Here is a 13,907-nt window from a genome sequence, read left to right as displayed (position 1 = left end):
GACAAAAGATTGGGAGCATAGATGGACATAATTTGCTCCCAACAGCTTTTGTGTACAATTGAATACAATAAACCCTTATGTCAGGCCTATACAGGCTACAAAAAAAGCATTTGATTCAGTTAAAACATCTGCAACACTAAAAGCACTTGAAATCCAGGGAACTGAGAAACTATATATTGAAACACTTAAAACATATTTACAACAACCAAGAGGCACAACTGCCATTGCCACAGGCAACAAATTTTCTAAATCATTTAATCTTTTCAAGGTCTCACTTACTCTGTTAATGATAGCTTTGCAAGTGTTGGGAGCTTCGGTGTAGACTGAATGAAGCTGAAGTTTGTCATAAGCCACTTAGGATAAGTTTCTTGACCACCTAGGCACATTTTCAGGAAAACCATAATCAAATACCTGGTATGCACTTTCAAGCAGTGTACAGGATATTATAAGAGTTCTATATGAAAAGCTTACACCATTACTACATTAGTAACTTCCTATTGACAATTTTCCTTCCAAATTGATGTGTTATTTCTCAGTACTCCTGTGTTGTCAGATCTTATATTTCACTTTTCTAAAGCACTTCTTACTATATTAATTCACCTAGATCTTGGTCTTCCTCTGAGTCTTTTTTCCTGCCATGCTAACAACAAATACCTGTTTTGCTAATCTTTCCTTTCCTATTCTGATTCTGTTTTAAGTGACTATATCACCTGAGATCAGCTCTACTCACATGTTCCTGAATCCTAACAATATCAAGTTTCTTCCTAGTATCCTCTATCTATTTACTCTAATCTTTCTTAGAACTTGCATATCTGTAAAAGTTTTTGATCTAGTGTTTTATTTCACAATCCATAAGTTAAAATTGGTTAAACACTATTTTCTATACAGGTAATTTAGAGTTTTCAATAATTTCTTACTTATTCCTTATAAATTTGTTCAGTTTCCAAACAAAAACATCATTCACTATAGTCACCATTATGTGAGAGAATTTCAGATTTTGAAAGGAGGCTATAGCAGAGAGCCTGTCACTAAACTGTATTTCTGGAAATAAAAGTTTCCAAGTAAAGAAAGCTGATTGAAGGTAATATTATACATTTGTGGTAGTAAGAGGAAAACAAGAATACAGATTGATATTTCAATTTGAACATACATATGTGAATAACAACACCATGTCTAAAATGGCTAAATATCTGACACTATCATTTGGATGTCTGCTAATCTTTCAATAAAATTAGCTCAGATTTTATGAAGGGCAATAAGGAAGAAATTAAAAACTACAGACCTATAAGCCTACTCCCTACCATATATAAAGTCTTCACAAAAATTATAAATACTAGAATAAAATCTAAACTAGAGGGAATGCAATCCTATGAACAAGCTGGATTTAGAAAGAATTACAATACTTTGGATAAGACAGCTCATTGAAAAATCAATTGAATACAATAAACCCTTATGTCTGGCCTATATAGACTACGAAAAAGCATTTGATTCAGTTAAAACATCTGCAACACTAAAAGCACTTGAAACCCAGGGAACTGAGAAACCTTATATTGAATCACTTAAAACATATTTACAATAATACAACTTCTGTAATTAAATTATATAAAAACAGTGAAAAGTTCCCAATACAAAAAGGTATCCAGCAAGGCGACACCATAGCTCTAAAATTATTTATAGCTGCATTAGAGGAAGTCTTTAGAAGCCTTGATATTGTCTTTAGAAGCCTTGATGATATTGTGAACTGAGGTTGTGGGAGAATGATGTTGAGAGATTAACATAATCTAGGAAAGTTTAAAAAAAAAAAAAAAAAAGTAAATGAAAAAAAATGAATGTTCAATACGGTTCTTGAGAAGCTTGGATAGATATTTAGAGAAATGGTATTTGGGAAGCTTGTGCCGTCTACTATTGCAAAGAAAATATCATATTTACATATTTTTGGAATGCTGTATAATCTTAGATTGATAAGATCATAATTTTAGTTCTTTTTTTAGAGCTTGTGCCATCTATTATTGGAAAGAAAAGAATATCATATATACATATTTTTGGAATGCTGCATAATCTTAGATTGATAGGATGTTGTGATTTTAGTTATTTTTTTAGATACTAAGAAACTAGTTGTTTGTGCAATGAGATCATTAGTCTGCTTATGTTAAGACCAAGTAGGAGCACTTTCTAAGTAAGTGGAAGAGTCTGGCAGGAGAGATGAGATTTTAGCATCATAATCAATTGTTTAAGATAAGTTTCTCTTTCCATTGCAGTAATATTGCTTCTTGAGAGACTAGCTTACATTAAAGAGGAGGCAGCAGTGTTAAGGCTGTATTATTATTATATGGATCAGAGACTTGGAAACTGACCTTAAAAACAAGAAGCTAAATTAAATAATATTCAAACAAAATGTCTGTGTAAAATATTTAAATATTTTGGCTAACACCTAACAAACAATGCTTTATATAAACTGGCTCAGAAAAAATATCACTGTTAAAAAAAACTAGCCTCGCTGCACACATTTCCTCTCAGAATATCATGAAATGGGTTAATCTTCTGCCTTGATGCCTTATGTAGAATTTTTTTTTTTTTTCCAGTGAAGTTTTTAAGAAATCCTTGGAGGTGGTATGATTCTATGGCAACTTAAACAGGAATGAAGGCTCATTATTATGTTATTTGTAGTTCTCTTATGTCTTTGAACCTGTCAAATTTGATTTATGCCAGTAATCATCCAAAGACTATGTAACAATGGATGTTTCACTTGTCAAATGACATTCATGACTAGCCTACATAATATTATTAATGTTCTCTCTCTCAAAACAACTGCTTTTAAAAGTGTTCAGAATTTTTGTATATTTTATAGTATGTTTATTTTCTTGACAAAGCTGTTAGTAAACAGTGAAATATGCTGAAGTTTTGTTTTTTATTGTAATAAATTATGAGTAAAATCCTGTAAGTATTGTTTCTGTTTAACTATTGTCCTTTTATTTTCAGTATTATACAATTTTGTTCAGAGGAAGGGAGAAAGAGACATATATAAGGATAATACTTAACTAACTTTAATTAGTAAATTTGAAAAAAAAAATGGCAATTATCTTCTCTTCCTTGTCACTTGGCCATCCTGTGGATTCTATTCCTCTGCTGTCAACCAACAGCCAAGTATAAGAATCCTTTACCAATAGTATGACATCAGCTGTCTGTCTAGAACAGACCATACTTCTGGCTGATGTTTCCACTAACCTGTGCCAGTGCAGCATGCAGTAACTGAAATGCTCCTGCTCACATTGAATTTTTGCTGTGCAGCTGCCAGCAGACTTAGTTTTTGTTTTCTATGTATATAACAAAAACTTTTAAAATAGCATGCATTCATCAGGTTGTGTAAAAATTTTCCCTGCCGCTAAAAAAAAAAAAAAAAATTAGAGAGCATTGCTCCCTCAAGCAAATACAGCTAGAATAATATTTTAACATGGCTTCCTCCATCACACCATCGACAGAACTTTTTGTCCTTTTCCTAAGTCTAACCACACCAAATACCCATACAAAAAATCATATTTTGGGCACCTCAGAAAAAATTTTGAGTGTTTTTTAAAAATATAGCATGCTAAATCCTATAAACCACACCAAAAATTAGCCATCCTTATTTGCTTTCCAAAATAATTTTTTCCATTATCTAGAGCTTATCCTGACATCTACAGAATTCCTTGCCTTGCAGATTGGTATGTTTTGCTAAGACTAGAAGAACAGTCAATATATCCAGCTGGATGAACTTAGAAATATTATCCATTATCTGTACTAAAACTGTTCTAGAGTTGCAGACCAGGTCATTGATACACAACACTAGATCCAGTGGGAGGCAGGGAATCCCCCCCCCCCCCACCAATTTTACAGAAGCAGATACAGATCTGCCATAGTTCTAACATTTTTTGAATCTAAAGAAGAAATGTGGACAAAACATCATTAGACTGTCAGCTGAATGACAATTTCTTGCTGCTGCTCCTCTGGAAAGCATCGTGGGATCCCACTTTTTTCTCCCACTCAGTTTGTTTATCTTCCTACAGATGCATAGTTTGTCTTTGTGCCCAAGAAGATGTCTTTATGACTAAGACAAAATATTGTTTTTTTTTATAATTTAATAACTAAATGAAGTTAATTATTTCCTAGCTGTTTTTGTTCCTCTAAACAAAAACATGACTAATCAGTTTTCAAGCATCCATATTATTAAACAATATTGCAATCTTACTGACATGAATTTATGTATGATGTCAAGAATGTTATCTGGCCACAAAAGTAACATATCTGGCCACAATGTTTTCCTTAATTATGATTTCGTTAATGAAACTGATAATGCTTTGATGCTATGAAATTACACGTTACTACTTCAGCAATTAAGCTGAAGCTGGTCTGGACTTTAGCCAGATTATTTTTCAATAAGTAAATATATTAGTAAAGTCTATCTTTAAGTATAGTGATTTGTGAGTGTTTTTGCATATATGAAGTGAGGTCAGTTATGTTTCTCTTTGGAAATAAGTATAACTGAATTTAAAATAAGCCAAGGTTACAAGTAAGATTTAAACAAATTCAGTGTATCATTGTTAAAATAAATCACAAAAATTATTAGCTTATAATTGGGAATTTTTCTTATACTTTTAAAGTTTGAAAGTAATTTATTGTACTCTGTTTCAGATCTTGACAGAATTAACTGCTGAAGAAGTGAAAATAATTAACTCGATTATTCAAAATTGCAGACCAGGTTAGACTAGAGTAATTTAAATAATATTTTCATGAATTTCCTTTGCTAAATAAGTGTTATATTTCACATATTTGAAAGATTTTTTCACTTGGTTATACTATAAATTAAAGATGCCAAGAAATTATATTCTTGGTTTAATCCTTTATCCAAGTGTAAGCAAATATCACATCAATTGTCTTTGTATCCCATAATGCAATGCACATATCCTTACAGACATGTATAATGCTATGCATTATGGGAAGGGCCACTACCCAGATCAGTTTCGACCTTTGTTGAGGTCTCATCAGTGGGAGTCAGATCCAGGAGGCATTAACCTCTATATACAAGTAGCCCAGTTGTGAGGTTACTTCATTAGCAAATTTTTATTTGCTTATACTTGGATAAAGGATTAAACCAAGAATATAATTTCTTGGCATCTTTAATTTATATTTTACATAGTTTTTCATAGTCATAATTACCTAGAGAATGGTGCAGGGCTTTGTTTGACATCAAGTTCAAATTTTGCTTGCATGAGTACATCAAGATAATTATTGTATGTGTAGGTTAAAGCTCATTTTGACAAATTTAATGAATTTGAAATGTGCTGCATGAGGAAGGAAATTGAACAATGGTTTAATGATTCATATTTCATCTCTCATGCAGATGTCATTTGGGATAGTGCAGAATAAAAATAATATGCACACAGACAATAAAAAGGAAATGGAATACTTAATTTTTGTGTAGAAGACCTTAACATCTGGTATGGGTAGTTTTTAATAGCTCTTGGTAATTCCAGAAACATGTTTAAACTTTCTGCAGTGAACTATAAAATTATTTGTGAGCATGGTACGATCTTCTGCACATAACTCTGTAGTTATGGTAGTGGATGCATTTATGTTCTTTTAATGATGGTAGCAAGTTTTCCATTTTATCCATAACTGAACTTGGAGGTGCAATAATTTTTGTATACCCACAGAACTGAGGTTGTGGGAGGATGATGTTGAGAGATTAACATAATCTAGGAAAGTTTAAAAATAAAAAAAAAAAAGTAAAACATCTGCCACAACCATAGACATACCCACAGAATCAAATGTGGGAGAAAACACAGCATGTTAAAAAAAATTTTTTTTTTTTAAATTGTAAATTGCTCTTGTTAATTTCTTCTTATCAAAACTAGTTATAACCTAAACAGATATAAAATGTAGATATGGAATTGTAATTTTAAAGTACTGTAACCAAGGCTATGGGTTCTCCATGACATCTCCATAGTGGGTGCCCTTTTTTTTAGAACTCAACATTATCGTTTTCAAATTCCTGGCATGTATACCTCAGGAGGATTTATAGGTTATTATGATAGTTCTACATGAAAAGTTACCTTATTACTAACTTCCTATCAACAGTTTTCCTCCAAGTTAATCTGTTATCTGTCAATATCATCAGATCTTTTATTTCTCTCTTCTAAGGGGTGTTTTCTGCATCACTCAACCTAAATTTTGTTCTTCCTGTAGATCTTTCCTGACAAAGAATAATTGTTTTGCTAACCCTTCCTCTCTCATTCTATTTAAGTGATCATACCACTTTGAATTTTTATGCTAACACATTCCTAAATGCTAACAATATCAAGTTTTCCTAATATCCTCATTTTTAATACGATGCTGCCACTGGTGCCATCTGTGGTCTCCAGTCTTTGATCAAGTGTTTTATTTCTAACCCAGCTCTGAGATCCATAAGTTAAAATTGGCTTGAACACTGCTGTCTTGTATACAGCTAATTTAGTGTTTTGATAATTTCTTTCTTATTCCATATACATTTATTCAGCTGACTTCCTACCATATCAGCTTTGCTAATTCTGTTGTCTATTTCCATATTTATTCTTGTTGAAAGGCTTATACGCTGGTTAAACATGATAACTAATAATTAAGGAATTGACAGCGTACACTAGAAATATAAATTAAAAACAACTTTAATAAATACTTTCCGATATTTCGGCAACGTCACATTGCCATCTTCTTGGGAACTTAAAATAAAGAACAGGTGCACCCAAGTGCTACATAACAGCAAATGAGAAACGAAGCGAGGAAGCTACCGTTTTCCTAAAGTCCTGATGGTGCCCCCTGGCAGGTTATATTGGTAATTATTGGCCTTTGGGCTGAAGTTCTTCTGATATATGTTTCCCAAATTTGGGGACAGTCTTATGCACCCAAATTTGTTGAAAATTGTACTGGTGAAATCGGATGTAGTCCTTGTGTTCTGAGATTCTGATATTTGCTGTCCTGCCTGTTTGGCCAAAGTAGGACAATTTACAGCTGCAAGGGACCTGGTATATGCCAGGTAGGTCTAGGGGAAGTGGTTGGTCTTTAGCGGAGTGGATAAGGGATGCCAATTTTCTATTTCTGTACTGGTGAAATTGGATGTAGTCCGATTTCACCAGTACAGCCACTCTGGGCTTGCAGACCATGCTCTGGATACCTGTCACAGAATAAGGTGGAAGAAATCCACAGTAATACACCGCAGCAAGTTCAAATATGAAAGACTATTCATGGAATCAGCCTCAGCCCTTAGGAACATGCCAACCCTCAACAAATTTGGGTGCATAAGACTGCCCCAAATTTGGGAAACATATATCAGAAGAACTTCAGCCCAAAGGCTGATAATTACCAATATAGCCTGCCAGGGGGCACCATCAGGACTTTAGGAAAACGGTAGCTTCCTCGCTTCGTTTCTCATTTGCTGTCATGTAGCACTTGTGTGCACCTGTTCTTTATTTTAAGTTCCCAAGAAGATGGCAATGTGATGTTACCTAAATATCAGAAAGTATTTATTAAAGTTGTTTTTAATTTATATTTCTAGTGTATGCTGTCAATTCCTTAATTATTAGTTATCCTATTTCCATATTTAATTAACCATCTTCACTAAAAATTGTGCCTAAATAGCTGAATTGTTTTGCTTGTTCTTCTATAGGTTCACCATTTAGGATACAGTTGATGTCTTCACTGCTTTATGCCTATTTATCATCGTCTCTTTATTGTCGATTTTCATACCAATATCATAGTAGTCAGTTATTCAATTTAGTTAGAGAATCCTGCAGATTTGTACTGGATTTATTTAGGAGTATAACATCATCAGCATAAAGTAAAGAGCTGAGATTAACATCTCCAATTTTGATATCAGGTTTAATACTGCTTTCTTTCATAATGTGATCCATATAAATAATAACAGAGGGGATAATGTGCATCCTTGCTATGCACCTGACTTGACATCAAACCATCTGCTTGTAACCCCTTCAGTTCTAACTGCTGACTTATAACTCAGATATAAGCTATGTATTGCTTGTTATAATGTCTCATTTACACCATAACTGTAAGTCTGGTGGTAAGGTTTATAAGTAGACTATTCATAACTGTAGTTTTTAAGGAAATTACATCATTAATTTCCTCATATATATCCTTAAGTGTGTTCAGGCTATTATGACAGCACTATATGATTAACTATAGAATCGCACTTTACATATGCCACTGTAAATAACTTTTTTATTATGTAAATATTTCGTCTTATGTATATCATACAACATCATCAGTACAACTATCGAACAACACTAGGAATTGAATTAAAAAACAATTCCAATTTAAGCATGAGCACTATTAAATAGTAGTACTCTATGCTTAACTTGGAATCCCTCTATGTATACAGTCATGTTCATGGATCATGGGCTGAAATTAAAATTAATTAAATTAAATATATCAGATAATTATTAAAATACAATTTGAGGATTATAATTTCCCAAATTTTTGGAATAATCAGACAGTCATTCTGATTAAGAATGACTTAATCGTTCTTAAGTCATTCTATGAAATAGAAATAAGGCTTCAGCACTTTCTTTATACAAACATTCATGTTTATATACAGATCTATGTAGTATTTTAGCATTTTGCCATTAGATCCTGTGGTTAGCATTTTCGATTCCATATTGTGCAAGGTTAGATTTAAGGTTTGATAAGGCAGATGTGGTCTTGATGTTCAGAGATATGTTTATTTATAGATCTTCCTGTTTGTCCAAAGTAAGACAAGTTACATGAACATGATACTTCTTATATGCCAGGTAGCATCATTGGTGAAAGTTTCTTTTGGAGAAAGGTAGTAAGTAGCAATGAGTTGATATTTTTTCGTAATTTTTGTTAGACGTTCAGAGATGCCTTTAATATATGGTATAGGAGTCGTGTGGGCTTCATCTTGTCTGGGTTGATTTGTAGGAGAGTGGTTAATTCTTTTTTTGGGTTGATATTGAGTTATATCCATTTAGTAAGGCTGTTTCTTTGATAATTTCCAATTCTTGTTTTAGATTCTTCAGAAGAACAAATCTTGTGTGCTCTAGATACTAAAGATTTTATGATTGCCATATTTTTGAGATGGATGATGAGCTGATGTTTTATAGACCTGGCACATACAAAGTACTATGTTCGTGTAACTTGTCTTACTTTGGACAAACAAGGAGATCTATAAATAAATGTCTCTGAACATCAAGACCACATCTGCCTTATCACACCTCACAAATCTTACTTCCAAACCATTTAAATCCCATCAGGCATATATAAATCCTTTCATCCATCAAATTCACTATATATATCAGTAAACTGCACAATCTGACCTTGTTGATTCATTGGCAATTATGGCCCTTCTCAGTTCTGTCCTATCATACTGAGGCAGCAGACTCACAATCTATACTTTCCTGCTCTTCTTTTTTGCCTCCACTAACAACTTTCATATTTTCTCCCATTGCATATTTCTCACCTTTCAAATCATTTGAGCCAGCCAATACAATCAACTCATTCACTCCATTCTTCTGCATACTTACTGTCACTAACATCCTTTATCTCTGCACCTGGAAAACATGCTTTCCTTACTTTCTCATTAAGTACACCTCTTATCATTAAATCCCCATACAATACTATCTCTTTTCTCCCAGTCTCTCACACTTTTATGCTTTTCCATTCACTTTTTCTTTCATTCTCTGTCCTTCTCTACCATACTCCAGTCATTTCTCCAGTTGCTCGAGCTCCTGCTTTCACCTGTGAAAGAGTTCACATACGTGTGCAATTTCTTTCTGGACTAGCATCTCATCATCCACATTCATTTCAACTACTTCCTTCAAACTCTCATTCGTATTTTGTGCACTATCACTCACTTCTTCTGCTACATTCTCCATAACACCTTGACAGTTCTGCCTTATAACCTTATTATCAGACACTTCATTCTTTTGCAACTTGTATTTCTTATATTTGCTTACAAAACATTTCCAACAAATATTTACTCCATTCTTGCAGACTATTCACTCTCAGTACCAAATGTATTAAACACATATCTACATTGCACTAAATCCCACGTGTTATATCAATTAATATCGATGTCTTGGTCGCCAGTTTTCTTGTACGTATTGGTGCCATAACGAAAAATGATTATGAAAAGAATATCACTTAATAATAATTGACTAAACAACACAACTTAACTATACAGTCAAAAATACACAAAATACCATGAAATATATATAGCAATTTTGATAATATCTAGTAAAATATAATAACTTACCTGAGCAACACGTAAGCATCTGCTAGTAAAGATGGCGCTAGCATTGTACACAATCCATTTTAATTATTTTCAAACTGTTTAACAATTTGCAATTTAATAAAGGTGCAGACTAGTGGTATGTTTGCTTAATATAACAGGCCTTATTGAGATGACCTTCACCGTGTACTTTAATGAAACTAGAAATGGTTGAATTAGTTGGATAACATATGCTGTTGGTTTTTCCATTTTAAACCAAAAAATAGTGCAGCTTAAAGCTGAATTTCAAAACTAACAATATTTCAGACAACAGGTTGTTTGCCCTGCACGAGTAAATTTGCCACTTTCAGAATCATTAATGTTAATTCATCATCAGCATCCGTGCATTAAGACACATTTTTAAATAGTGCATGATAGTTTTTACCAGCCAAAAATTACAACATTTTTTAAAGAATGAAGCAACATTAAATGAATTGTATATATGTTTCGATTCTGTAATGTGTAAATTTAATTGCCAACCCTACTCTGACATTGCATATTGGGCTTGTTATTTGTGTAAGGTGCATTTTTATAAACATTTGAAATTGAAGAGTTCCAATTCCAGGTGATCTCTGTACAGCTATGATGGAAATGAAAACAAATAAATAATAAAGCATTGTCCCTTAATGTTTTTTTTCAAGTGTTGTATTGTTTCATCCTTTATCCATGCATGAACATGTAGAAATTTATGTGTTTCATTTTCTTCCTGATTGTATATAGAAAAGGTTGACTTAATATCACATTGCACTAATAATCCATAATTCATAATCTACTTCCTTTTGGTTGTGTATATTGCTATATATATTATGGGATGGATCATTGTGCAGACATATTTCAACTTTTGTTGAGGGCCCATAAGTGAGAACCAGACCTGTGTAAATACTGAAAGCTAAAATAGTGGTAGAAGTCGTGATTCCATAATCCACGTAACAAAATGGTCTATTTTATATTATTATAATACTCTGGATGAGAGATTACAGTGAGTTTTCCACAGACCTTCTGATTTTTTTCATGCAGACAACTTCACCACCTTTTCCCCTGCTGAATCAATCAATCCTTTCATCAGATTTTGCCATTAGATCTCTGAGGTTTAGTAGTGTTTCCAAACTTCTCTTTTTACCAATAATAATTGTATAGTAACTTGAGTCTATAGTTTGCCCTTTGAAAGCTACTTCACACTGATTTTATTTAAAACTTTGAAAACAAATGAATCAGTCCATACATATTTTTTGACTCTTGCCATATCCTTGGCTTATAACTGGACACTTTCCTAGGTGATATGAAATTTCATCATATACCATTATTTTGTTTTGGTTTAAGGCTAGTACAGAATACAAAATCAGTTGGATCCCAAATTGTCAGCTGAGCTTTGTTTATTCATTAGCCAGGTGGATACCTGATAGGAATGACACATGAAGGTGAAGAGTGAATGTTTGGTCAGAATTCCTGGTCTGTTCACTGCATTCCTTATTTGCTATGCAAAAGTCACCTCTTGTTATCTAGCTTTGACTTTTAAGTACATTTAAATTTTAAGAACATTATTTTAATTTTCAGATTAATTGTTAACAATAATGTGAGGAAAGTAGCTGATTATAAATTGCAGCCAACCTGCCAGTTCATTTACTTTCTTGGTTGGCTGAGCGGAGATAGTAGATCTGCTTTCCAACAGGCTGTGGGTTCAAATCCCATCATAGGTATAGATATTTTGTGAATGTCTTTAGGTAGTAAATGAATTTCTTTCATTCCTACTGTAACGCCATCACTCTGCTTATTAGAAGTCCAAAGTGGTTTGAAAGATGCTACAAATCATCATCATCATCAAATTCCTGCCATGAACCCTCAAAGGGACATACAGGATATGATAGTATTACATGAAAAATTTACATAATTACTAACTTCCTATCTACAATTTTCCTCCAAATCAGTCTGTTACTTGTCAAGACTCCAACATTATCAGATCTTATGTTTCTATCTTCTAAGGCACTTTGTACCGTATCAATCCACCTATATCTTGGTCTTCCTCTGGGTCATTTTCCTGACAACCTTCTGGCAGAGAACACTTGTTTTGCTAATCTTTCCTCGCCCATTCTGTTTAAATGACCATACCACATGAGATTAGCTCTGCTAACGCATTCCTGGATGCTGACAACATCAAGTTCTTTCCTGATATCCTCGTTTTTAATATGATATTGCCGTTGATACCATCTGTTCATGCCTCTGATCTTTCTCAGTACTCTCATATCTGCGTTCTCTAGTCTTTGGTCAAGTGCTTTACTTCTGACCCATCTCTCAGATCCATAAGTTAAAACTGGTTTGAACACTGTCTTGTATACAGCTAATTTCTCTCTTATTCCATATGAATTTATTCAATTGACTTCCTACTATACCAGCTTTGTTGATTCTCTTGTCTATTTCTATATTTAATTTACCATCTTCACTAAAAATCATGCCTAAGTAGCTGAAATGTTTTACTTGTTCCACAGGTTCTTCATTCACAACACAGTTGACATTTTCAATGATTCTGCCTATTTTCATTGTCTTTGTCTTTTTATTGCTGACCTTCATACCATATCTATTACAACAGTTATTCAATTTAGTCAGAGAATCTTGCAGACTTGTAGCGGATTTATTTAGAAGTATAACATCGTCCGCATAAAGCAAACAGCAGACATTAACATCTTCAATTTTGATATCATGTTTAATACCACTTCCTTCATTATGTGATCCATATAGATAATGAATAACAGAGGAGATAATGTACATCCTTGTCTCATACCAGATTTAACATTAAACCATCTTCCTGTACTTCCTTCAATTCTAACTGCTGACTCACAACTCAAATAAAGACTAAGTATTGCTTGATATAATGCCCCATTGACACCATATAACTGTAGCATATTGAACAGCTTCTCTCTTGGCACCTTGTCATATGCCTTTTCCAAATCGACAAAACTTAAATACAGATCTTTGTTATATTCCCATGCTTTCTCGACTATTTGTCGTAAAGTAAAGATCTGATCCTGACAGCCTCTATTTGGCCTGAATCCAGCTTGTTCTTCACCAAGCTTTTCTTCCATAATTCTTCTCAACTGTTTCTCAAGTATACTTGCATATATCTTACCAGGAACACTCAGTAGGGAAATATCTCTGTAATTCTCACATTCAGTTTTATTTCCCTTTTTATATATAGGTACTATGAGAGCTCTACTCCAGTCATTGGGAATTCGTCCCTCTGTCCAGGCATTCTGAACTATGCAGTGCAGCCACTGTAAGACTTTTATACCACCATACTTCAGCATTTTTGGTCAAATATCATCTACTCCTGCTGCCTTTCCACATTTGAAGCCTTTGATGGCTTTTTCTACTTCTTTTTGTATTCCTGACTGCATGCCTGGTCAGTGTTTTTTTTTACCACTGTGCTGTCATCACTGCTTGTTTTATTTAGCAGTTTTTCAAAGTAATTACTCCATACTTCAAGGATATCTTTTTCTCCTGTTTTCATTTCACCTTTATCATCTCTAATTCCTTTTACAGCACTCTTTCCTCCATTCCTAAGCTTCTTCAACAACCTCTAGAATATTTTGCCACCTTCTTG

At 33.4% G+C, this 13,907-nt stretch overlaps 1 protein-coding gene across 4 annotated transcripts in view; it reads left to right on the top strand.

Annotated features, from left to right (window-relative positions):
* The window catches only part of Ipk1 (Inositol phosphate kinase 1), a 200,425-nt gene that overhangs the window by 101,509 nt on the left and 85,009 nt on the right, over positions 1–13,907 (top strand). For all 4 annotated transcript variants that reach the window (XM_090390700.1, XM_090390699.1, XM_090390698.1 and 1 more), the window contains exon 4: positions 4,669–4,735. In XM_090390700.1, coding sequence (XP_090246826.1) covers positions 4,669–4,735 — 67 coding nt within the window. The remainder of the gene's footprint in view (positions 1–4,668; positions 4,736–13,907) is intronic.

The sequence above is a fragment of the Typopeltis vanoorti genome, chromosome 3 (assembly GCF_054136105.1).
Source record: "Typopeltis vanoorti isolate ZY-2024b chromosome 3, IOZ_Tvanoo_1.0, whole genome shotgun sequence".
Classification (NCBI taxonomy): domain Eukaryota; kingdom Metazoa; phylum Arthropoda; class Arachnida; order Uropygi; family Thelyphonidae; genus Typopeltis; species Typopeltis vanoorti.
Note: the sequence above shows the minus strand (reverse complement) of the source record. Positions and strands in the feature narration are given on the sequence as shown.